The sequence below is a fragment of the Erinaceus europaeus genome, chromosome 6 (genome assembly GCF_950295315.1).
Source record: "Erinaceus europaeus chromosome 6, mEriEur2.1, whole genome shotgun sequence".
NCBI classification, from domain to species: Eukaryota; Metazoa; Chordata; class Mammalia; order Eulipotyphla; family Erinaceidae; genus Erinaceus; species Erinaceus europaeus.
This window is the reverse complement of record NC_080167.1, coordinates 25475877-25503365: the sequence shown is the minus strand read 5'-3', so window position 1 is coordinate 25503365 and position 27489 is coordinate 25475877. Positions and strand designations below refer to the sequence as shown.

Below are 27489 nucleotides of genomic sequence, written 5' to 3'. Positions count from 1 at the left end.
CATGCTATCATAAATGTCCCTGCATATTGAATTTCTACTCAGCTTCAAGAGTACATCTTTAATGGTGTTTAGTAACTAAGAAATCAAATAAAAAGCTTAAAACACTAATTTGTGAATTATAAATAAATTTATAGCTTATTCATTAATAACTGAACAATGATAGATCAAATTAATAATCTTCAATGTTGAATATGTTACATTTTAGTAATAATTAAATGTCTCCATCATGAAATCTTTCCAGCATTTAAAAAATTTTTATTACGTTTATTTTGTTTGATAGAAACAGCCAGAAATTAAGAGAGAAAAAGGCGATAGAGAAGGAGAGAGGCAGAGAGACACCTGCAGCACTGCTTCACCACTTGCAAAGCTTTCCCTCTGCAGGTGGGGACCAGGGACTTTGAACCCAGGTCCTTGCACACTGCAATGCATATGCTCAACCAGGTGTGCCACCACCTGGCCCTCCAGCATTTTTCTTGATAGTTATTCCTTTGTTCTTGCCTGTTCTTCCTACCCCAGCCCTACTTCCACTCTCACCTCATCCCAACTTCCTTTTATTCTTTTCCTCTATAGTTTTCTCACATTAAGATGTAGCCTGTCTTTTGTCTTATGTCTTTCCTTTATCATGTCAAGCTGTACCATTTTTTAAAAAATTTCTTTATTGGGGGATTAATGTTTTACATTCGACAGTAAATACAAGAGCTTCTACATGTATACCATTTCTCAAACTGTACCTTTTTAAGTGCAGGAACTTTGGTTTCTTTGTCTTTTTCTTCCTAAAGTCTATAATCCAGTTCCTGGAATGTTGGAGATAAGTGATTAGTTTTGTTTGTTTTGCTAAAGGTAATTATACTTGAAATTTACTTTTGTTTACATAAAAAATGGACAATAGTCTTACAACCCTTCAACTTTACTCTTCTTTAATATTATAATTGGCCACTCTAAGTCTTGTCTTTCTGTGTGAACTTTTGAGCCAACTTGCTGATAGCTAGTTAAATTCTGGATATTTCTTGGGGTAGAGTTGAATTTGTGAATCAAGATGGGGCAAACTGACATCGTGACCATATTGTCTTCCTGTCTTAGTTTATATTCTGTCTCTACCTTTTTTACATATTTGGTTTCTTTCTTCAGAGTTTTGTAGTTTCCATTTTGTAGATTTCGTGAATTCCTTATTAGATACATATGTAAGTATTTCTTTTTTTTATTGGTGATAATATAATTAGTGTTGTGTTTTTAGTTAAAAGTTCCTGTTGTTTACCACTGGTATGTGAGGAAGTAGTTGACTTGTTGACTTTATATAGTATTTTATATCTTGCAAGATTTTTTCTTTTTTTAATATTTATTTGTTTTCCCTTTTGTTGTCCTTGTTTTTCATTGTTGTTGTGGCTATTATTATTGTTGTTGATTTTGGTGTCATCGTTGTTGGATAGGACAGAAATGGAGAGAGGAGGGGAAGACCGACCGCCTGTGAAGTGACTACCCTGCAGGTGGGGGAACTGGGGGCTCGAACTGGTATCCTTACTCCGATCCTTGCGCTTTGCGCCATGTGTGCTTAACCCGCAGCGCTACCTCCTGACTCCCATCTTGCAACATTTTTATAATTGCTTCATCGTTTCAATAGTTTTTTTTTTTCTCCCCCCTAATTTTCTTGACTCCTGAGGATGTTCTACAGAAGCAGTATGCCATAGGGGAAAACAGTTTTATTTTTTCCTCCTTGGGTACAATACATTGTCTCCTTTTCTCCTTATAGGGGCTAGGACTTGTAGTATAGTGTTCAAAAGGAGTGGTGGGAAAGGACAACCTTGCTTTGTTTTAGTTGGAAAACATCTAGTTTCTCAACATTGGAGTGATGCTAATTGTAGGTGCTTTTTGTAGATCCTCCTTAGCAAGCCAAGGATGTCATTTTCCCCTAGTTTACTGAATAAATGCTGGATTTTTTTTTTGTCAGATGTTTTTGCATTTATTCATAGATCCACATGATTTTTTTTTTCTTCAGCTTGTTACTGTGCTGGCTTTTATGAGACTGTTACATTTGAATGGTTTTTTTCCAAGTTTATCCTTGAATGTATATTTAAGTCTATATAAATATTTATAATTACAAATGAATAACCGTAAGTGTACAGAAGATAGAAATGTGTTCATTTTTATATCTACTTATATTCAAACTATATACTTCTTTTGGGATAAAAAAGCAATGATAGTCTCTATGAGTATCAATTATGACTTTAATGATCTGTTTTATTATGATTGCTAATCAACTGATTTTTGTTAAGATTAGAAAATGAATTTTGCAAAGGAGGATCGAATCAGATGTGCTTCATGAACATTAAGTTTGGGTAGATGAAACTCCTGTTATTACCTTAGTGATGTACATTATAGTGACAAAAATCACTGATAAGACTTTTTGGTTCCTACTGAAGTCTACATAAACAAGTTATGAGCATTTGAATAGGAAATGCAATCTTTAAAGGCTGGCAAATAATGTTTTCTATTCGGAGGCCCAGTGGTGGTGGTGACACTTGGTTAAGCGCACATATCACCATGTACAAAGACCCTGTTGGAGCCCCCATTTCCTTGCCTACAGGGAGGTGCTTCATAAGCGGTGAAGCAGGTCTGCAGGTGTCTGTTTCTTTTTTTTTTTTTTTATTGTTGTAGTTATTATTGTTGTTGGATAAGACAGAGAGAAATGGAGAGAGGAGGGGAAGACAGAGAGGAGGAGAGAAAGATAGACACCTGCAGACCTGCTTCACCGCCTGTGAAGGGACTCCCCTGCAGGTGGGGAGCCGGGGTTCGAACCGGGATCCTTCTGCCGGTCCTTGTGCTTTGCGCCACCTGCGCTTAACCCGCTGTGCTACAGCCCGACTCCCCAGGTGTCTATGTTTCTATCTCCTCTTCCCTCTCAATTTCTCTTTGCTCTGTCAGATAAAAGTAAAATAGAAAGAGAGAGAGGAAAAAAAGGAGAAAATGGCAACCGGAAGCCTTGGATTTATAGTGCTGGCACCAAGCCCCAGCAATAACCCTGGTGGCAATAAAATAAATACATAAATATATCATTAATATTTTTAACTTGTGTAATTGAGTCATTATTATATCTTAGTGGAACTGATCAAATTAACTTTTTTTTTGAAACTTTTATTATTGTTGCTTCCTCTTACTATTCAGCATTTTTACACACTTTATCAAAATTCATACTAAAGCAGTTTTATCACATTGCTTTAGTGTCAACTGGTAAATATAAAAAGGAAAAGAAACTTCAACTAGAGAGAAAATGATTTCTGTTATGTGCAGTAATAGTCACTTTATGGCTGTTCATTGCTAAAATAATGTACCAACTTCTTTAGAGCTTTCTTATGTTAACTAAACAAAATTAGATAGGGAATGTCCAAATATCTCTTTTGTCATTCATATATGATACAGTTCTATTGCTTGGACTTACTTCACTGATCAAACTGACGTTTTCTTTCTTTCTTTTATTTTTTTTTAATTTTCTTCTCCTCTTCCTTTTTTTTTTTTTTTTTTCTCAAGTGTTATACCTGGGCCCTAGTGGCTGCACACCTGCCCACTATTCCTGGAAGCCTTTTTTTTTTTACCCCATTTTTTTTCCTTTTCTGAGAGAGAAGTAGAGAAGGAAAGAGAGGGGGGAGAGCAACAGAGATGTGGGGGGGGGGGAGTGGAAGGAGGGAGAGAGTGTGTGGGGTTGGGGGAGAGCTATGGCACTGCTGTATCACTCTCCAAGTTTCACTCCTGCAGATGAGGACATGGGATTTGAACCTGGGTCCTTATGCATGGCAACAGGTTTGCTGTAATGGATCTACTACTTCCTGACCACCCCCAAACTGAATTTTCTAAAAAATTAAGCCAAGTCCTCTGAAAGACTCAGTAGTCATTTCTAATTAACCTTGGGAGGAAAAATAGTCCCACACAATGTTACTTATAAATTTATAATTAATTCTAATTCTAGACTTAGAAATATGATTTTAAGTAGATAATCTGGGTTGAAGGCATTGGGAACTCAGTCGAGCGTGCACCTCTCCATGCAGGAGGCTCTTGCTTTGATCCTGGGCATCACAACATGAGTGCCATGGACAGTACCAGAGGCTTAGTTTCATGGATTATTGAGTGGTGCTGTGGTCTCACTTTCTATCGCTCTCTTTTTATTTGAAAATAAAACTGGTGGTGGTGGGGAAAGAGGTAATAGGCCTTGTGTGAGGGCCCTGCACAAAATTTTTAAAAAGTAGTTAAGGGAGTCGGGCCGGAGCACAGCGGGTTAAGCGCACGCGGTGCAAAGCTCAAGGACCCGCATAAGGATCCGGTTCTAGCCCTGGCTCCCCACCTCTGTCCTAACAACGCGACATCAATAACAACAACAATAATAACTACAACAACAATAAAAAGACAAGGGCAACAAAAGGGAAAATAAATAAATAAATAAAATTAAAAAAGAAAGGAAAAAAATAGTTAAGTAGAATTTTCTTTCACTTGGCTATGGTGATGGAAAATTTTGATGTGCTAATGTAAGTGGGTTGTGGAGTACCCAGATACGTGTTCAGTTTTCTGGATGTGTCTGTGGGGGTGGATTTGGAGAGGTTTATTGTGTAAACTTAGTATAGCAGACTGTTCTCCTTAATGTAAGTGAAGTCTCTTTTATTAGCTGAATGCCTGAATAAACACAAAGGCAACTTCCATGGATCTAAGGAAACTTCATTGCTTTGAGCTGAAACATTATTATTATTTTCCTGCTTTTGGACCGAAATCGAAATAGTTCTTCTTTCCTGTGCCTCCTGAAGTCTGTCATTCTTTGATCTGCCACTGCTGCATTGGCTTTTTTTTTTTTTCTGTGTGTAGATTCCTAGGCCTTTAGACTTAGACTGAAACTTATAAGTTCTCCTGGATTTCCAACTTGCCAACTGCAGATACTAGAATATATTAACTTTATCTATATAAGTCAACATTTATAACTATAGTTACTCATAATTATTACATACTCATATGTAATGTATATAAATTATATGCATTCTGTATTGTACAGTCACATATTCATATTATTTGTAACATTCTTTTTTTAAATCTTTTTATATTTATTTATTTATTCCCTTTTGTTGCCCTTGTTTTATTGTTGTAGTTATTGTTATTGATGTTGTTGTTGTTGGATAGGACAGAGAGAAATAGAGAGAGGAGGGGAAGAAAGATAGGGGGAGAGAAAGACACCTGCAGACCTGCTTCACCACCTGTGAAGCGACTCCCCTGCAGGTGGAGAGTCGGGGGCTCGAACCGGGATCCTTTCTCCGGTCCTTGTGCTTGGCACCACCTGCGCTTAACCCGCAGCGCCACCGCCCGACACCCTATATGTAACATTCTATATCTAACTGGAGACATATATTTCCATTCTGTTGGTCCTGCCCCTCCAAAGAACTCTAATATAGGCACGAAGAACTCCAGATCCTTTATTTCATCTAATATATTTTAAATTTTTTATTATTTTTATTGGATAGAGACAGCCAGAAATTGAGAGGAGGAGGGAAGATAGAGAGGGAGAGAGACAGAGAGATGCCTGCAGATCTGCTTCACCACTCACAAAGCTTTCCCCCTACAGGTGGGGACTGGGGGCTCGAACCCTGGTCCTTGTGTACTGTAGCATGTGTGCTCAACCAGGCGCGCCACCACCTGGCCCCCTCATCTAATAAACTCTATCTGTGACAATAATTACTAATAAATTCATAAGAATCTTTTGCAAATCTGTTTTTTCTTTTTCCTTTTTATTTATTTATTTTTTGCCTCCAGGGTTATTGCTGGGACTCAGTGCACTACGAATCCACTGCTCCTGGAGGCTGTTTTTTCCCTTTTGTTGCCCATGTTGTTTATCTTTGTTGTAGTTACTATTATTGTTATTGCTGTCATTGTTGTTGGATAGGACAGAGAGAAGTTGAGAGAGGAGGGGGAGATGGAGAGGGAGAGAGAAAGACAGGCACCTGCAAACCTGCTTCACCTTTTGTGAAGCTTCCCCCCCCTGCAGGTGGGGAGTCAGGGGCTCGAACTGGGATCTTTACGACAGTCCTTGCACTTCACGCCATGTGTGCTTAACCCTCTGTGCTACACAGCCTGCCCCTACCTCCATATGGATCTTTTATACTGGCTTCTTAGAACTATGACCCGTTGTCAAAATACAGAGAAGTGCTTGCTTTTTTTTTTTCTAAATTGATTCTATTGAACATTGATGTGCATTTCTTTACATACTGCCTGCAACTTCTTTCACACTATAACAGGATAAACCTCACTGGTGACGATACTGCCAATGCATAACACTATACTGTAACAAGAAACTTGAGTAGTATGACAAGTCACATGGCCCACATAACCTGAAGTAATCATCATTTTGGATAGAGACAGAGAAATTGGCGGGGAGAGGATGCCTGGGTGGTGGCGCACTGGGTTAAGCACACATAGTAGGAAGGACCTGCCCAAGGATTCCAGTTCAAGCCCCTGGCTCTCCACCTACAGTGGGGTTGCTTTATAAGCAGTGAAGCAGGTCTGTAGGTGTGTATCTTTCTCTCTCCCTCTCAACCTTTCCCATCCCTCTCAACTCTCTGTTCTATCAAAAAAAAATTAAAAATTGACCACAGGAACCATAGCTTCATAGTGTAGGCACCTAGCCCCAGAGATAACCCTGGAGGAAGAGAGAGAGAGAGAAAGAAAGAGAGAGAGAGAGAGAGAGAGAGAGAGAGAGAGAGACTGATTGAGAGGGAATGAGTTTGAGGTATGAGGGAGAGAAATAGACACCTGCAACACTCTTTATCACTTTAGAACCTTACCAACTGCAGTTGGGGGCTAGGGCCTTGAATCTGAATCCTTGTGCATTATAACACGTGTCCTGTACCACGTGCACCACTACCTGACCTCAAGATAATTAGAATTGTCTCTTTCTTTTCTCTCATTCTCTCTCTCTCTTCTCAATGTTTGTGTTTTTAAATTTTTATTTATTTATTTTATTATTGGATAAAAGGACAGAGAGACATTGAGAGTAGAGGGAGATAGAGAGGGAGAGAGACAGAAAGAAATACCTGCAGCACTGCTTCACCACTTGTGAAATTTTCCCCCTGCAGGTGGGGGACCAAGAGCTTGAACTTGGGTCCTTGTTCACTGTAATAGGAGTGCTTAACCAAGTGTGTCACCTCCTGGATTCTCTTTCTTTCTTTCTCTGTCTTATATTTATTTGTTCTTAATTTGATAGGACAGAGAAAAATTGAGAAGGGAGGAGATAGATAGATAGATAGATAGACAGACAGACAGATAGAAACACCTGCAGCACTGATTCATGTCCTGTAAAGTTTCCACCCTTATGATGGGAACTGGGGTTTGAACCTGAGTCCTTCTGCATGGTGATTTGTACCCTCAGCCATGCACTGCACTGTCTGTCCCTTAATTAAAATTTTTATTTTATTTATTCTTTTTTATGTTTTAAATAATTGCTATAATAGTTTGAAAGATAGATGTCAAGGACTATTACCACCCCCTCCAACAGTTTTATTTTCAGAGGAAGAGAGAGGAAAGACTACAGCACCATTCTACAAACCATGAAACTAGGAGTCTTTATACTGCCCATGGCCCTAGTGTGTGATGTTGAAGTACAAACTCAGAGCTCCCTGCATAGCAAGGTACACACTGTTGGGTGACCAAAGTCAGGGACACCAGTTTATCTAATTGAAATCATATTTCTAAATCTAGAATTAATTCTAAATAAGTAAATAACATAATATGCACCACCACCTGGTACCCCCCCCTGCCTCCTCAATGTTTTGGGGAACGATCTGAGATTGGTACCTCCGGCATTAAAGATGAAAGTCTTCTTGAATAATTGTATGTTATATTCCATCCCTACAGTTGTTTAAATTTATATAATGTATACATGCTTTACAGAGATTGAGTTTTCTTTCTTTTAATTTATTTTTATTTATTTTTTTATTATTGGTTAGAAACAGAGAGAAATTGAGAGGAGAGGAGAAGATAAAGAGGGAGAGATATATAGAGACCCCTGCAGCCCTGCTTCACCACTCATGAAGCTTTCTCCCTGCAGGTGGGGACCAGGGGCTTGAACCCAGCTCCTTATGCACTGTAATGTATGCACTTAACCAGGTGCACCACCACCTGGCCCCAAGCTTGAATTTTATATAGTGTCCATTTATTCTCAAAGTATATTGTTATTGTAACAAATCCAATAAGTAATCAAATTGGCTCATATGAAATTTCAGAGTTGTAAAGCTACATAAAGTAATTAATTTGCTACATAAAACTGCTAGAAGTAAAATATAAATGTAGATTATGATTTCAAAGGAACACTAAAATCATCTTTGGGTAGAATTTAGCAAGGAAGGGTCTGAGATACAACTTCATCTCTTGCTTTTATTCATCCCAAGAAATTCTATAATTTAGGAGTTAGACTTACTCCCTATGTGGAAAGAGTGAACATAACACACCAATGCCCTCATCCATACCTCAGAGCTAGTTCTTATTGTGCAAGTGACCTACATGAGTTAAATCTTCTGTTCCTTTATAGTAAACCAATGAAAATAAACTTCATTTCTTTAAAATTTTTTAATTTGCTTCCCCCCTTTTGTTGCCCTTGTTTTATTGTTGTTGTTATTATTATTGTTGTTGTTGTTGATGTCATCATTGTTGGATAGGACAGAGAGAAATGGAGAGAGGAGGGGAAGACAGAGAGGGGGAAAGAAAGATAGACACCTGCAGACCTGCCTTACAGCCTGTAAAGCGACTCCCCGACAGGTGGGGAGCCGGGGGCTCGAACCGGGATCCTTACTCTAGTCCTTGGGTCCTTGGGCTTGGCGCCAGCCAAGTGCACTTAACCCGCTGCACTACCGCCCGATCCCCAATAAACTTCATTTTGTGTAAATAAAAGAGAACAGCGGAGTACGTAATTGCATGAGTTCATAAACAGAAATGTCATCTTCTGAAAGTTAATACCAAACACATCTGTCATTTATCCTTTCTCCATGCCTTATTGGAAATGCTTGCTAATAACTGATTTGCCATCTAATGCAGGTACTCCGGCAGTACTTCCCTTAATATAGGGTATTTTCTGTGCGAGGTGGAGACTTCTCCTTACACTACTGAGTCTTTATTTGTTTTTATTTATTTATTTTATTGCCACCAGGGTTATCGCTGTGTGATAGATTCAGTGCCTGCACAATGAATCCACCGCTTCTTGTGGTCATTTCCCCTTTTTTTCGCCTTTATTTGATAGACCAGAGAGAAATTAAGAGGGGGAGGGGAGATAGAAAGGGAGAGAGACAGAGAGAGACGCCTGCAGTGCTTGATGCATTGCTTTTGAAACAGATGGGGAACAAGGGCTTGAACCTGGGTCCTTGTGCATGGTGATGTGTGCACAACAACACACTGTCTTCAGTAATGAATTGTTTTATCGGTAAGGTGCTTTACAATTCTGTGCTGAAGTCTAATCACTGGGACTCTACATCACATAGACTGTTCTTATAAATATATGGCAACTTATATCAGGCTGTGAAGAGCCTGTAAGAACTGACGCCTTTATTAGCATCCTAGTGCTATATGTTGTTTTCCTGGTCTCATAGTCTGAGGATGAGCTTTCCCGACTGTCAAAGTGTCTCCACATTACTAAGAAATAAATAGTTTGACAATTGAAATAAAACTTAGATTGTATTTGACAGCAGAAATATAAAAATACCTACTTACATTTCAGCAGACAATATGGTACTACTCTTAAGCAGTTGAATTGATGACATAATTTCGACTTCTTAACAGAAAAGCCTAAATTGTATGCCATCAGCCTGAAATGTGAGTTCCTTAATAAAGCATATTCTATTGGGGGATAATATATTATGTAGATAAAATTTATAACTGGAAGGAAGCCTGGGATTTTCAAAGAACTATTGTACAAAGCATCATTCTGCTGGAAATTGGAGTGTGTATTTTACAATTTCCCATTCAGAGAAATTTTAGCAACTTTAACATTTTATGATTTGGGCAGTAGAAGTTTCTTTCAAAAAAAACTGTTACGGGGTAGGTATTCTTCTAGCCTTCTGAGAGTTCTCCAGACACAAATTCTCTCAGTTCACAGGGGTTGGACCAATTTTCATTCCCACCAGCAATGCAGGAGGTTTCCTTTGTCCCCTCAACCTCTCCAGTATCTATTTTAACTATCGTTTCTGATGGACCCAAACACACCCATTCAAAAAGATCTGTGCATACCCTCATGTTCATAGCAGCACAATTTGTAATAGCTAAAACCTGGGAGCAACAAAGGTGTCCAACAACAGATGAGTGGCTGAGAAGGTTGTGGTCTATATACACAATGGAATACTACTCAGCTATTTAAAATTGATGAATTTGGGGGGCCCATGGTAGCATATCAGGTTAAGAGCACATAGTGCAAAGTGCAAGGATCCCAGTTAGAACCCCTGGCCCCACCCCTGCAGGGGGGGAGTCTCTTTACCCCCCTGAGGTGAAGCAGGTCTGCCAGTGTCTGTATTTCTCTCCCCCTCTCTGTCTTCCCCTCCTCTCTCAGTTTCTCTCTGTCCTATTCAACAGCAATAATAACAGAAGCAACAACAATAATGGAAAATAGATGGCCTCCAGGAGCAATAGATTCTTTGTACAAGCACCGAGCCCCAGCGTTAACTCTGGAGGCCAATAATAGTAATGATCATGATAAAGAATTCCCCTTTTTCACCACACCTTGCATGGAGCTTTGGAGGAATCCTATTAAGTGAATAAGCCAGAAAGAGAAAGATGGATATGCGATGGTCTGACTCATAAACAGAAGTTGCAAAACAAGAACAGAAGGGAAACACAAAGCAGAACTTAGATTTTGCTGACTGTATTGTACCAAAGTAAAGGACTTGGGGAGGGGATGTCAGGTCCTGGTTCATGGTGGTTCATAATGCCACCCCCCAAATAGAAAAAAAAAACTATTACAAATATAACCAATATCTAATTATGTTGTGAAATTTATTTTTCAGTAGTAGCAATATTGGTTTTGGTTTATGGCAGAAATAGACTTTCGTGAACTGTACACAAGTGCTTTGTTATCTCCCATATGCATTGATTTTACCCTGAGTTTTTGGCACTTTTGTTTCTGTTTGCATAGAAAGCATATGGGAATATGATGAGCTTAAAATGTTCTGTTGCATGCAACTGGTCTTTCTCTTCATTGTCTTCCTTTCATTAGAACACTTGCTCTAAAAATGACTCTGTAGCTGCTTGAGTTTCAATGTGGTCACTAAACCACGTGGAAAACTTGTTGGTCTCTAATAAAACACTTGGCTTTGATACTTAAGGTGTATTGTAAGAACCAGGGACAGTCTCTTCATAAAAAAAAAGACATTTCTCTAAATGAACTGATTTCTAAATACATTTGAATGCCCTTAGTGTTATTTATTATGGACTGAGAGTAGACTCTCATTATATTGAAGGTCTTGATAATTGTAATGTGCATTTCTATTTTTATTTATTTATTTGCAGCCAGAGTTGTTTCTGTAGTTTTGTGCCTGCACAACCACAAAATTCCTAGTGGCTGTTTTTCCCTTTCTTTCTTCCCTCCTTTCTCTATTTTCTCTTCCTTCTTTCCTTCCTTCCTTCCTTCCTTCCTTCCTTCCTTCCTCCCTTCCTTCCTTTCTCTCTTTCTTCCTTTATCTTTATAGTTTTTTTTTTTTTATTTGCCACCACGGTTATCACTGGGGCTTGGTACTTGCATGACAAATCTGCTGCTCCTGGTGACAATTTTTATTTTATTTTAATTTAATTTGATAAAACAAAGAGGAGTTGAAAAGGGAGGGGGGTACGGAGAGAAAAAAAGACACCTGTAGCCTTGTGAAGCGTGCCCCCCCCCCCACAGATGGGAACTGGGAGCTTGAGCCTCGATCCTTCCTCATTGGAACCTGTACACTCAACCAGGTACATCGCCACCTGACCCCCTTTTGTTACACAGAAGTAAGAGGCAGAGTATAGGGAAAATAGAATGTCACTCTGGCATATGTGGTTCTAGAAAGCAGACCTGGGGAGGGGTAGTGGTGCACCTAGTTGAGTGCATGTATTACAATGCACAAGGACCCGGGTTCGAACCCCCAGTCCCCACCTGTAGGGGAAAAGCTTCATGAGTGGTGTAGCAGGGATGCAGGTGTCTCTCTGTCTCTCTCCCTCTCTGTCATTCCCTTCCCTCTCGATATCTGGTTGTCTCTACCAATAAATAAATAAAGATAATAAAAAAATTCAAAAATAAAAAAAGAATGAAATTAGACCTGGGACTTCATGCATGTGTGTAGTGGGTTCTACTACTAAACCGCATCTCTGGCTGCTTTATTTGTGTTTGTAAATAGCAGTCACACCCCAAATTGAGCTGTCATTAGGCTGCCACTTAAATAGTAATAAACCAATTCACTGCTGAATTCAATTAGATTGAGGAAAAGTTAGGAGAGAATCAACCATTTTGATTCATAGTCCATCTTCAAATTATATATATATGTATGTATACACACACACACACACACACACACACACACATATATATATATATAAAACTTTACACGAACATCGTCTTATTTGCGTCAGAGAATCCATTTTATTTTAATGTCTGACACCTCAATCAGTTTTGTTATCGACAGGTTGCTGTTTATTATCCTACAGCTTTGTCCATTCTCATCCAGATACTCTGTCTGCACATGTGCATACATATGGTAGAGTTATAATTACTTGTATAGAAAATACATACTATTTCCTCCCTGATTTAAAAAAAAAATTTTCCCCTTTTGTTGCCCTTGTTTTTATTGTTGTTGTTATTGCTGTCATTGTTGTTGGATAGGACAGAGAGAAATTGAGAGAGGAGGGGAAGACAGAGAGGGGAGAGAAAGATGCAGGCCTGCTTCAACGCTTGTGACTCCCTGCATTTGGGGAGCCTGGGGCTTGAACCAGGATCCTAACGCCTGTCCTTGCACTTTGCGCCATGTGCGCTTAACCCATTGCACTACTGCCCGATTCTCCTTCCTCCCTGATTTTTAAAATACTTTTTTTTCTCTAATTTTTTTAAAAAAATTATTTATAAAAAGGAAACATTGACTAAACCATAGGTTAAGAGAGGGGTACAACTCCACACAATTCCCACCACCAGAACTCCGTACCCCATCCCCTCCCATGATAACTTTCCTATTCTTTAACCCTCTGGGAGTATGGACCCAAGGTCATTGTGGGATGCAGAAGATGGAAGGTCTGGCTTCTGTAATTGCTGAGCATGGGCTTTGACAGGTCTGTTCTTACTCCCAGCCTGTCTCTCTCTTTCCCTAGTGGGGAAGGGCTCTGGGGAAGCAGAACTCCAGGACACATTGATGGGGTTGTCTGTCCAGGGAAATCTGGTTGGCATCATGCTAGCATCTGGAACCTGGTGGTTGAAAAGAGAGTTAACATACAAAGCCAAACAAATTGTTGACCAGTTATGGACCTAAAGGCTGGAATAGTGCAGATGAAGACTTGGGGGGGGGGTCCTCCATTTTGTAGATAGCTAGTAGACATATTTTAGTTATATTCCAAAGGACCTGTGACTATACTAGTTTTTTTTTTCTTTTTTTCCCCTGAGCCTGAAATCTGATATGCAGGTGGATCCTAATTATTGTCTGGGGAGATGATGTCATGGCTAGAAAAAGGACCAGAAAGCTGGATCAGGGCAGAGTAGCTCCCTGGGGTGGGGTGGGGGTGGGGCAAGCAAAGCACTTATCAGCTCTGGTTTATGTGATGCTGGGGATAGAACTTGAGTCTTTGAACCTCAGGCATGAAAGTCTTTTGTATGACTATAATGCTGTCTCTGCAGCCCTACACCCTGATTTTTGTATTTATTTAATTTAATACAGCATACGACCTTCCTTTCTGAAGTTTTTGTGTTTTTTTTTTTTCTGTTTTCTACTCAACCTCTTCATACTTGCTTCCTTTTCATTATTTGTACTTTGTGCTGAAATATCTGCAGGCTAAGATTTTACAAAGTTCTCCCATGACTGGGGTTCTTTTGTGGTGTTATTTTCTTCATTGCATTCTAGATAGGATGTACTTTCTACCTTCTTTGAAAGTTAATTCTTATTTTGAAGAATTTCCTACCATTTTGAGTTCATTATTGTCATCTTTGCATCTGTTTTTAAAAATCATTCGTTATGATCAGAAAATGCAGTGAATAATTATCTTCACTTTAAAAATCTTGTGAAGTCTTCTTTATATTCAAATATAAGATAGTTATTGGGGGTCGGGCGGTAGCGCAGCAGGTTAAGTGCACATGGCACAAAGTACATGGACAGGTATAAGGATCCCAGTTTGAACCTCCAGCTCCCCATCTGCAGGGTGTACTTCACAAGTGGTGAAGCAGATCTGCAGGTGTCTATCTGTCTCTCCCCCTGTCTGTCTTCCCCTCCTCTTTCAATTTCTCTCTGTCCTATCCAACAACAATGACAGCAATAACGGCAACAGTAATAACAACAACAATGATAAACAACAAGGACAACAAAAGGGAAAAATGGCCTCCAGGAGCAGTAGATTCATAGTGCAGACAATGAGCCCCATTGATAACCCTAGAGACAAAAAAAAAAGTTTTAAATATCTTACTGATTTCAAACTTTCATGTGTGTTTGTATTTGTATGCATGCGTATATGTGTACATACTAAAAAATAACACTGCATTGGCATTTTGATAGTCATTATTTTCCAAGTATGTAACCAGAGATTGTGATTTTAGTGCTCAGAAAATTGTCTGTGTATTGGAATTTTTGAAGTTTCCTAAAGGCTTCTAGTATACTTCTCTCTTTCTCTCTTTCTTTCTCTTTCTTTCTCTTTCTTTCTTTCTTTTTATTTAAGAAAGGAGACATTAACAAAATCATAGGATGGGGGGGTACAACTCCACACAATTCCCGCCACCCAATCTCCATATCCCATCCCCTCCCCAATAGCTTTCCCATTCTCTATCCCTTTGGGAACGTGGACCCAGGGTTGTTGAGGGTTGCAGAAGGTGGAAGGTCTGGCTTCTGTAATTGCTTCCCCTCTAGTATACTTCTAAGCCCAAAGATCACTGCCGTAATGAAATAATGGTTGTAGCTCTGTGATTCTCAATGTGTGAACCAACTGCTTCACCATAACCTAGGAACTTGTTCGAATTTTAGATTCTTGGGTGTGACCCAAGATATGGTGTCCCGCAATTTGTACTTTAACTTGAACCTGATTGAACTTCTAGGCTTCTAGACCGTTATCAACTTAGACTTGCCTGTTAAAAAAAACAAAAAAAACTCTAGAGGATTTCAGCATTAAAGTGAGGAGTGTTGTCAACAGCTGTACCATAACCATTAAACCCCTAAAATGTGGGAAAAAATAAATTCAGGAAAGCAGAAAGTACTCTAGGATAAAAAAATACAGGTTTATTTTCAAGAAGTAAATGTTAATAAGAAAAAAAAGTGAGAGGAAAGGAGAATAAAATTATAAAAGATACATAACCAATTTATACATTCTGTTTGGATCTTTATTTTAAAAAAGCATCACGTTTTTGAATCAGTCTGGCATAATTTGAACATTGGCTATTTCATATGTATATGTTAAATAGGAATATATATATGCATGTCTATATATAATATATTTAATATGATATATAAAATGGTAACTAGAGACTATAGGTAAAAACAAGATCACTATTATTGAAGCTATATACTATACACATGAGTATTTTTAAAAACTTTTTGTTTTGTGTTTATTTGATAATATTTGTAATAAAATAGAATGGGAAAAATTAAGAAAAAGTGGTAGTAAAAGAAAAATCAGAGGGAAAAAAATGGTGTTAGAAAAACTGCCAAGGAGCCAGGTTGAACACTCCTGTTACATTGTGTATTCCTGGGTTCATGCCCCTGGTCCCTACCTACAGGGGGAAAAATTTAGTAGCCAGACTGCAGGTCTCTCTCTTTCCTTCTCTCTCCATCTCTTTCCCCCTATCCCTTCCCTCTCCATTTATGGCTGTCTGTAGCCAATAAATCAATAAAAATAATAAAACATTAGAAAAGAGAGAGAAAAAAAAAACTGTCCGGATTGTTGTGGCTTCCAAAGTTAAAAAAAAAAAAATCATGTATGAAGACCACTTTGATGGGTTTGGCAAAATTTGTTTCACTGGAAAATAGGTCTTGAATACAGGTTGAGGTAAAATAAGAACAGAGAGATAACAGTGAAACTGAAAAAGGGGTAAGGAGAAATGTTTGAGATAAGAGGATTATTTGTTTTTAAATGATAAAAGATATACCAGGGTAGGGAGAGGTAAAGAGTACTTGGGGAGAAGCAGTATGTGCAAAAACTATGGTTCCCTTGAAACAATCACAGGGGGTTGGTACAGTTTGGACAGTGTATAGAAATTATTTAGAATCTTTTTTTTTTTTTGGCATCTTATCTAGTTGTTTTAACAAGAGTTTGGCAATTTGGTTTTGTGTGATTTCTACCCAAAGAAATCTATTTCTCTTCCTCCTCCTTCTTTCTTCTTCTTCTTCTCCTTCTCCTTCTCCTTCTCCTTCTCCTTCTCCTCCTTCTCCTTCTCCTTCTCCTTCTCCTTCTCCTTCTTCTTCTTCTTCTTCTTCTTCTTCTTCTTCTTCTTCTTCTTCTTCTTCTTCTTCTCCTCCTTCTCCTTCTCTCTCTCCTCCTCCTCCTTCTCCTCCTTCTCCTTCTCTCTCTCCTCCTCCTCCTCCTTTTCCTCCTCATCCTTCTCTCCTCCTTCTCTCTCTCTTATCTTTTTGATAAAACTTATATTTTAATTTTCTAGTATCACTTTTGTATAATTCTTTAAATTTTTTTCCACTATCCAGAATAGGATTTAGATCTACACGTAATATATACATGTGTCCAAATATAATATATTAACATGTGTTTAAATTTTTTATCTTTCTTTCTTTATTGACTAGATACAATTAGAAATCCAGAGGGAAGGAGGAGTCAGAGAGGGAGAGAGACAGGGTAGTACCTGCAGCAGTGCTTCATCATTTGCATAGCATTCTCCCTGTAGGTGGGGATGGGAGCTCGGGTCTGGATCCTTGTGTGTTGTAACATGTGCACTCAACCAGGTGCGCCACCACCCATATATAATATAGTAACACCTTAACTCTCAGCTGATTATTTATATGGATCTACATCAAATGAGTAAGGCGAATGTTTTTTTTTTTTTTTTTTTTTTTTTTATTTAAATTTTTAATTTAAGAAAGGATTAGTGAACAAAGGCATAAGGTAGGAGGGGTACAACTCCACACAATTCCCACCACCCAATCCCCATAACCCACCCTCTCCCATGATAGCCTTCCCATTCTCTAGCCCTCTGGGAGCATGGACCCAGGGTCGTTGAGGGTTGCAGAAGGTAGAAGGTCTGGCTTCTGTAATTGCTTCCCTGCTGAACATGGGTGTTGACTGGTCGGTCCATACTCCCACTCTGCCTCTCTCTTTCCCTAGTCAGGTGTGTCTCTGGGGAAGCTGAGCTCCAGGACACATTGGTGGGGTCCTCAATCCAGGGAAGCCTAGCCAGCATCCTGGTGGCATCTGGAACCTGGTGATTGAAAAGAGAGTTAACATACAAAGCCAATCAATTTGTTGAGCAAACATGGATCCCAAGATTGGAATAGTGGAGAGGAAGTGTTGGGGAGGTACTCACTGCAAACTCTAGTGTAATCCTGCTTTCAGGTATATATTTTGCAGTAGTTTATGGATACGTGTGCACATACGCTCTCTCTCACAGAAACTGGTGTATGTCTAGGTTATGGGACTTTGTTAGAAAGTGAACTACCTGAGATGAAATTAGAGTGTACTATAAAAGGAAAGGTCTCACCCGAGTAATGAAGCTGAAGGGTTGTCATTCCACACGTGAAGTCTCTGGATACACTCTGAGGTGAAGCATGTTGAGATGGCAATCGTTGCTTTGGTTAGGTTGTGATCGGCGGATGCAATATTATTTGGTATGGATTGGGAGAAGCATACGGGAAAGTGAGCCCTATCCAAGGGTGCCAGGACTGGGGGAAGTAGGGGCTCTATAGTGAAGATGTGAGGTTCCTGCTGTCTTAGGGTTCAAAAAGACAATCAATAGTTAATATTACCCACACATTATTTGTTAATTGGGTTAACTTTGAAAAGTCCCTTTGTTATGGTTTGCTGTACAGTACCCAGTATCTTGTATATAGCTGTGCTATTGGAAGCTTCTAATCTACTTGGTCTAGGCTTTTGAGAGAGTCCGCCTATCAAATACGTAGCCTATCTATTAAAAAGATTCAGTTTGTCTTTTGAGAACCTTTGAGACATACAATTGATTTCCCCCTCTCATATTAATTAACTACTGATTTATATGTCTACATTTTGCTAGGAGTGTACATAAACACCATTCCCATCACCAAAGGACCGTGACCCATCCCTCCCGCCCATTCCCACCCCCCACTGGCCCAGGAAGCTACATGTCTACCCCTCACCACTGGGTTTTTACTTTGGTGCCCTACTTACAATTTGATCAGGTCCTGCTTTTAGTTTCCCTTTCAAATCTTCTAAGTCAGCTTCTGTTGATGAGTGGGATCATCCCATACTCATCTTTAACTTTCTGACTTAGTCCACTTAACATAATTCCTTCTAGCTCTGTCCAAGATGGGTCAGAGAAGGTGAGTTCATTGTTCTTGATAGCTGCATAGTATTCCATTGTGTATATATACCACAGCTTTCTCAGCCATTCATCTGTTGTTGGGCACCTGGGTTGCTTCCAGGTTTTAGCTATTATGAATTGTGCTGCTATGAACATAGGAGTACACACCTCTTTTTGGTTGGGTGTTATGGAGTCCTTGGGGTATAACCCCAGGAGAGGAATTATTGGGTCATATGGAAGGTCCATGTCTAGCCTTCTGAGGGTTTTCCAGACTGCTCTCCACAGAGGCTGTACCAATTTACATTCCCACCAGCAATGTAAAAGGGTTCCTCTGTCCCTACATCCTCTCCAGCATTTGTTGCTGCTGTCCTTTTTGATGTATGCCATTCTTACAGGAGTGAGGTGGTATCTTAGTGTTGTCTTAATTTGCATTTCTCTGACAATCAGTGACCTAGAGCAGTTTTTCATATGTTTGTTAGCCTTTTGGATCTCCTCTGTGGTGAGTGTTTTGTTCATTTCCTCTGCCCATTTTTGGATGGGGTCATTTGCTTTTTTGCGGCTAAGTTTGCTGAGCTCTTTATATATTTTGGTGATTAGTTTCTTGTCTGATGTCTGGCATGTGAAGATCTTCTCCCATTCTGTGAGGGGTCTCTCTGTTTGTTTAATAGTTTCTTTGGATGTGCAGAAGCTTTTCAATTTGATGTAGTCCCATTGGTTTGTTTCTGCTTTGGTCTTCCTTGCAATTGGGTTTGATTCATCAAAGATATCCTTGAGGTGTAGATGGGAAAGTGTTTTACCAATGTTTTCCTCTAAGTATTTGATTGTTTCTGGTCTGACATCTAGGTCTTTGATCCATTTGGAGTTGATTTTTGTTTCTGGTGAGATAAAGTGGTTCAATTTCATTCTTCTGCATGTTTCAACCCAGTTTTCCCAGCACCATTTATTGAAGAGAGCCTCCTTCTTCCATTTAATCCTTTGGGCCCCCTTATCAAAGATTAGATGCCCATAGGTGTTGGGATTTACTTCTGGGCTTTCAATTCTGTTCCACTGGTCTGTGTGCCTATTTTTGTTCCAGTACCATGCTGTTTTGATGATGATGGCTTTATAATATAGTTTAAGGTCTGGGAGTGTGATGCCTCCATTTCTGTTTCTTTTCCTCAAGATGGTTTTGGCAATTCTAGGTGTTTTCAGGTTCCAGATAAATGATTGTAGTGTTTGTTCTATTCTCTTAAAGAAGCTTGGTGGAACTTTGATGGGTATTGCATTAAATTTGTATATGGCTCTGGGGAGAATGTTCATTTTGATGATATTTATTCTTCCAATCCATGAGCATGGGATATCTTTCCATTTCTTGGTATCAGTTTCTATCTCCTTGAGTAGCGACTCATAGTTTTCAGCATACAAGTCTTTCACTTCTTTGGTCAACTTTATTCCTAGGTATTTGATTGATTTTGCTGAAACAGTGAATGGGAGTGATTTCTGGATGTCTTCTTCTTCAGATTTAGTGTTTGCATAAAGAAATGCCACTGATTTTTGTACATTGATTTTGTAGCCTGATACCTTGCTATATTGCCTAACAACTTCCAGTAATTTTCTACTGGATTCTTTAGGTCTTTCTATGTATACTATCATATCATCTGCAAATAGTGAGAGCTTGACTTCTTCCCTTCCAATCTGTATCCCTTTGATTTCTTTCTCTTGCCTGATTGCTATGGCAAGAACTTCCAATACTATGTTGAAGAGTAACGGTGACAGTGGGCAGCCCTGTCTAGTCCCTGATCTGAGGGGGAATGCTTTCAGCTTCTCTCCATTGAGTATGATGTTGGCTGTAGGTTTGCTATATATAGACTCCACTATCTTGAGGAATTTCCCATCTATTCCCATTTTTTGTAGAGTTTTGAGCATGAATGGGTGTTGGATTTTGTCAAAGGCTTTCTCTGCATCTATTGAGATAATCATGTGGTTTTTGGCTTTGCTTTTATTGATGTGATGAATGACATTGATTGATTTACGGATGTTGAACCAGCCTTGCATTCCTGGGATGAATCCCACTTGGTCATGATGAACAATCTTTTTGATGTGTTGCTGTATCCGGTTGGCCAAGATCTTGTTTAATATTTTGGCATCTATGTTCATCAGAGATATTGGTCTGTAGTTTTCCTTTTTTGTTCTGTCCCTATCAGCTTTTGGTATCAGGGTGATGTTGGCTTCATAAAAGGTGGAAGGGAGTATTCCTGTTTCTTCAATCTTATGGAATAGCTTAAGAAGTATGGGTATTAACTGTTTCCTGAAAGTTTTGTAGAATTCGTTTGTGAAGCCATCTGGTCCAGGACTTTTGTTGTTGGGGAGATTATTAATAACGGTTTCAATTTCTTTGTCTGTGATTGGTGCATTTAGATTTTGTAGTTCTTCTTGGTTCAGTTTTGGAAGTGCATAGGTTTCTAGGAATTGTTCCATTTCTTCCAGATTCTCTAGCTTGGTGGCATATAGTTCTTTATAGAAGTTTCGCAGAATTCTCTGGATTTCTGTGGTGTCAGTTGTGATATCTCCTGTATCGTTGACAATTCTATTAATTTGAGTCTTCTCTCTTTTTTGTTTGGTGAGTCTGGCTAGGGGTTTGTCAATTTTGTTTAATCTTTCAAAGAACCAACATTTGGCTTCATTGATCTTTTGTATGGTTCTTTTATTTTCGATGTTGTTTATTTCTGCTCTAACTTTAGTGATTTCTGTCCTTCTGGTTGCTTTAGGGTTCCTTTGTTCCTCTTCCTCTAAGTCCTTGAGGTGTGTAGTAAGTTCGTTCATTTGGGCTTCTTCTTGGTGTTTAATATGTGATTGTATAGCTATAAGTTTCCCTCTCAGTACTGCTTTAGCTGTGTCCCAAATATTTTGATAGGTTGTGTCTTCATTTTCATTAGTTTCCAGGAACATTTGAATTTCCTGTTTGAGTGAGTGTCTGACCCAGTGGTTCTTAAGGAGCATGTTGTTTAGTTTCCAAATTCTATGTCTTTTAATAATTTTCCGTTTGTTGTTAAAAGTTAGTTTTACTCCACTGTGGTCTGAGAAGATACTTGGGATGATTTCAATGCTCTTGAATTTATTGATGCTGTCTTTGTGGCCTAACATGTGGTCTATCCTTGAGTATGTGTTGTGTGGATTTGAAAAGAAGGTGTATTCCAGTTTTTTGGGGTGGAGGAGTCTGAAAATGTCCAAGAGGTCTAGTCTGTCAATCTCTTCATTCAATTCTCTTATATCTTTATTGGTTCTCTTCTTTGTTGATCTGTCTAAGTGTGAGAGTGGGGTATTGAAGTCTCCCACTATTATTGTATTACTATTGATGTATTTTTGAAATTCTTTCAATAGGTGTTTAATGTATTTAGATGGTCCCTCGTTGGGTGCATAGATGTTAATAATTGTTAAGTCTTCTTGGCTGATTGATCCTCTTATCATTATGTAATGTCCTTGCCTATCTTTTATTACTTTATTTAATTTAAAATCTATCGTGTCTGAGATGAGAATGGCTGTTCCTGCCCTTTTTTGTGGACCGTTAGCCTGTATGATAGTTTTCCATCCTTTCACTTTAAGTCTGTGTTTATCTTGTTGTGACAGATGTGATTCTTGCAAGCAGCATATGGTTGGGTTATGTTTTCTGATCCATCCCCCCACCCTGTGCCTTTTGATGGGTGAGTTTAAGCCATTGACATTTATTGATATTATGGATTTAATGTATTGTAGTGCCATTGTTCTAAAAAAACAATTTGTTTGCTCTGATATATTACAAGTATTATAGTGATGTTCTTGTTTATAAGAGGTCTTTTAATACCTCTTTCAGGGCCGGCTTGGTGATAGTTGCCTCCTTTAACTGTTGTTTGTCTAAGAAGGTTTTGATCCCTCCATCTAGCTTGAATGAAAGTCTAGCAGGATATATAATCCTTGGTTGAAACCCTTTTTCATTCAGGGCTCGATAGATATCTTGCCACTCCCTTCTGGCTTTTAGAGTTTGAGTTGAAAAATCTGCAGAAAGTCTTATGGGTTTTCCCCTGTATGTGACTTTTTGTTTCTCTCTTGCAGCCTTTAGGATCCTTTCTTTATCCTTACTTCTTCTCATTGTGACTATGATGTGTCTTGGTGTTTTCAGGTCTGGGTTGATTCTGTTTGGTACTCTCTGGGCCTCTTGCACCTTGATATCCTTTCTGTTATTCAGGTCTGGGAAATTTTCTTGTATTATTTCCTCTAGGATGTTTGCTTCCCCTTCCTCTCTTTCTTCCTCTGGCAGGCCAATTATACGAATGTTACTTCTTTTGAGATCATCCCATATGTCTCTGTTGTTGTTTTCAGTGTCTCTCAATCTCTTTTTAAGCTCTTTCACCTCTTTCTTAGTTTTCTCTAACTCATCCTCTGTCTGACTAATTCTGTTTTCTGCTTCTGTTAGTCTGCTTTCCCTTGCCTCAGCTTCTTTCTTCATTACAGCTATTTCAGCTTTCAGTTCTCTAATTGTCTCAAGATAATCAGTATTTTCCTTGGGGGTCTCAACTGTTGTTTCCCTAATACTGCCATTTCTTTCCTCCAATATTGTTTTCATTTCTGTGATTAATAAGTTTATTATTGCTTGCATACTTTTCTTATCTATAGTTACTTCTGACTGATTTGTGGTTTCTTCTGGGCTCTTGTCTTCATTCATTGGGGTAGCAGTTTTATTTGTTTTTAATCTACCCATTTTTTTTTAATTTATGTGTTTCTCTCTTTTTTTTTTTTTTTAATGTTCTGTTGTTCCTCAGTTGTTGTGTTTTGAGCACAAGTAACACTGTACTAAATACCTTTATGACAATTGCACTCACCAACCTCCGGAATAACCGTAGCAACTGAAGTAAGTATTGAAGGAGTTTAATCGTTACCAGTTAGCCAAACAATTTCTCCAGTCCGTGAAAAAATAGTAACCAAATCCCAGTAAAGAAAGAGAAAAGGAAGAGAGGATAGCAAGAATAGACAGTTATGCAAATCTACTATCCAGTGTATATTCTAAGGGTAACAAGAGTGTAAAGGGAACTAGAGCAGAGATACACACATAGAGAGTCCACTCTGGGTCAGATTTCTTCCCCAAAGTAATTCACAAATTCAGAAAGGCGAAGAAGAAAGAAGTGTATGACAAGATTAAAAAAAAAAAAAAAGAAAAAAAAAGAGAGAGATTGAGAGAGATAAGAGAGAGAAAGGGAGAAGATAGGAAGAAGAGTTGTAATTAGAGAGCAGTGCGAGGAACTTCCCAAATGTGTATCAGTGAATTAACAAAAAAAAAAAAAAAAGGAAAAAGGAAAAAAAAAAAAAAAAAAAAAAAAACCCTGTTTGGTGGTATGGGGTATCCTGCTAGTAGCTGGTCCCAGGCACTGCTTATGGGGGGAGGGGGGGCGGCGGGAAGGATGTATGCTTGAAAATTAAAAGGAAGAAAAAAGAATTTTTTCCCCTACTCTAATTCTTAACCCAAATTAAGTTATAGAAACATCCTTGGTATGACCGTTATGGCCCCTTATTGGATGGCCTGCTAAAGGCAGAAAATCCTATTGTTTACACGAGATGTGTCCGGAGCTCAAAGGCTAGCCGCTTCTGCTTCTCCGGGCGCCATTTTCCGGGAGACCCCGCCCTCCAGACTTTTTTAAAGGATTTCTCAAAAATGAAAACTAGCTCCAAGTCCTTTGATCCAATGAGAGCTATACTCAAGAAGTCTTTGGATCCACCCTCAGGGTCGCGGTGGACCCTGGCAACTCCCAAGAGGCAGCCCCTGAGCTAAAGTGCTCTCTCCGTGTCCTCTGCCAGCCGCGCTCTGCAACCGGCGGAGGAGCCGCCTTCCCGGGCGGGCGGAGGACAATGCCCGGCGCACTCGCCTTGCCTGGCGCCGCCTGGGAATTCTGGAGCCCCGCTAGTCCGTGTCACCTTTGCTCTAATTGTTAACCCAAATTAAACTGTAATAACTTCTTTGGTGCCCCCCCCCCCTTATTGACTGGCCTGCTAAAGGCAGAAAATCCTACCTTTGCCGACGATGCTATCAGAGCACTCGCTGTTAGCGACTTCTCAGGCCGTCGCCATATTACCTCCCCCCAAGGCGAATGTTTTAACTTAGGGGAGGAGGCAATAAAACAAAGAGGGGAAAGGAGGGAGAGGGAAAGTTTGAAAGTCAACTGAGAAAATGAAATACTATTTTTAAATCCAAAAGTTATTTATTCAAGGTGCAGTTATGTTGATCAGTATTGTCATTGTATTTCTAGCCATATTGTCTTCTGTTGAAATGCTTCACTTAATTTAACCGAAGAATTTGCCTTTGCTTTTTCTCTTTTAGGTGTCCTTTCAAAAGTTTCAGGAAGTTAAAATGGGCTTTTTTCTTTTCGCAGAACTGTTCATTATGAAGGCGGTGCTGTATCTGTTCATGCACGTTCCCTATGGAGACTAGAGACACTAAGAGTTGCGTAAGTAGAATTTCTGAACACGTCCTAGTTCCCCAAATGTGCTTTTCCCCCCCTTTTTTCTGATGCTCTTGACTTCTGTTTCTGTATAAGATGGCCTTTCCAACCCCTTACAGTGAATAAGCAAATGAAACACAGAAGGCAGTGCAGAGTTTTTCTCCTCTTTCTGTTCTCCTTGTCTTTATCTTTCATTACTTCAGCTTCACCAGGTGGTAAATCAAGAGGTAAACAAGAATTTTTATACTTTCTGCTTTTGTCATTAACCTCATTTGTCTGGTGACTTCATCTAATCCCAGTTCGTACATATCTTGGGGGCAAAAAAGGACAGAGTGATAGAAAGTTGAGAAGCAGGACAGATCATGTGTAAGCTTATTGCTTATTTCAGGTCTTACGAAATCTGAATGTAACTTGCTAAATGCAGGTATGCAGATCTAGAAAACTTAAACATGAAGGAGGATACCCGGGTCATGAATGGCTGACACTATCTGACAAATAACTTGATAACTAAGGAAGAACAAGCACTAGGTGTTCTTTGTGGATTTAAGAATTTATACTTATCTCATTGATCAAATGAATCAGAAGTCATGGCATATAATATCAATATATGTAAATATATCCATGCATGCATTTATTGGAGTCTAAAAACATGTCTAGGCTATCGACTTTTACTTTTGCTAAATAATGCAGTGTCAGTGAGAGAGATGTATATGTAAACTACTTTATGTAGAATTAAAATAGTAGTCAGATATAAAAACAAAATTGTAATATTTTTTGAGGTAACCTTGGTTTACAAGATTGGTGCTCTGGAAATTGAATGTTAAAAAGATTTAATCCACCAGGTTGCTCATAAAATTTTATTTTTAAATTTGATAGGCTAGAGAGAAATTGAGTTGGGGGGTACGGAGGGAGAGACAAAAAGACACCTGAAGCATTGTTTCACTGCTTGTGAAGCTTTTCCCCTGCAGTTGTGGGCCCGGGGCTTGAACCTGTGTCCTTGTACATGGTAATACACCACTGTCTGGCCCTCACCAAGTTGTTCTTAGCAAACTGCCACAGTCTAGGAAAGGCCACTTTAACTCCCACATTGCTTATAGCTTTTTATTCCTTAATCCATTTGTTGAAAAGTTTCACCACAAAATTGTGCCAGAAATGGGGTTCTGGGATTTTAGTAGAACCTGCCTCCACCCAGATTACAGTTATGTCTTATGGCTCCTTCCTTGATGGGTTTACCCTTCTAGGGAATGATGTTATTTTTGGTGACTGAGTTTCTCTGTGTTGTATCTGTCTGGATGGTGAACTCTATCCTTTGCTAAGACAGCACAGGCATGTTTCCGAGTCAGGTTTTTCTTTTCTTTTCTTTTTCTTTTTTTCTTCCAGGGTTATTGCTGGGGCTTGGTTCCTGTACTATGAATCCAGTGCTCCTGGAGGCCATTTTTTCCCCCTTTTGTTGCCCTTGTTGTTGTTCCCATTGTTATTATTGCTGTCATTGTTGTTGGATAGGACAGAGAGAAATCCAGAGAGGAGGGGAACCGAGAGCCTGAACCCAGATCCTTAAGCTGGTCTTTGCTCTTGGCACCATGTGCGCTTAACCCCTGCACTACCATCCGGTCCCCCTGAGTGAGCTTTTCAATATATGTGGTAGCATTGCTGTTGTTGTGGAGGCAAAAGTAAACTGACTGCTAGTTTGCTGTCTTGGCCATAAGACCTTCTGGTCAGATTTGTCTGTGAATTCAAAGACTCTGGTCTTTGCCTGGAAATCAATTTTTCAGTGTATACGTTACTTCTATTGTTGTACTTTAAATAAATTATTGATGGAGGATCATATACTCTACAGATGAAAATGGAGACTGTCTTACCGTTGTATAGCTGTCATTGCAGCCCTAATCATTTGAGACTAATGCTTATCTATTGTCAAGTGAGCAGAATGCTGTAAAAAATACAGTATCATGATATATATGAAAATAAGAGTAATGGAGAATGCATTCCTATATTTTCCCCAATTTCACTCTTCTAAGAACATGTAACATGGGAATTAGGATGTGTATTACTTTCTGTAGTGAGAATAATCACTGGAGTTGCAATATGCATTTTGTATACTTATGTTTCCATTTTCTTATATTCTACTAATAAACAAAATTAAATATGTACATAGCATAGATAATGACCAAACACTTTCTTTTCCACTTGAGGTTAGTTTTAATTAATTACAAGTAAATAGTAAATGTGCTATCAGCAACAGTTTTCTGATGTTGAAATAGAAAATTTATATAGCTCCATTATGAATAATTTTCAGTTATTACTAAATATTTTCGTACCTATTGAAACTCCTGGGCTTGTTTTCATTTGAGGGGTCTATCCTTTTAAATAACTTTTTGGTGAGATTTTAAACTGTAT

General features: G+C 39.0%; 1 protein-coding gene across 3 annotated transcripts in view; it reads left to right on the top strand.

Annotated features, from left to right (window-relative positions):
* RYR2 (ryanodine receptor 2) overlaps window positions 1–27489 on the top strand; it is an 820963-nt gene that overhangs the window by 398747 nt on the left and 394727 nt on the right. For all 3 annotated transcript variants that reach the window (XM_060191940.1, XM_060191939.1, XM_060191938.1), the window contains one exon: window positions 25024–25098. In XM_060191940.1, coding sequence (XP_060047923.1) covers window positions 25024–25098 — 75 coding nt within the window. The remainder of the gene's footprint in view (window positions 1–25023; window positions 25099–27489) is intronic.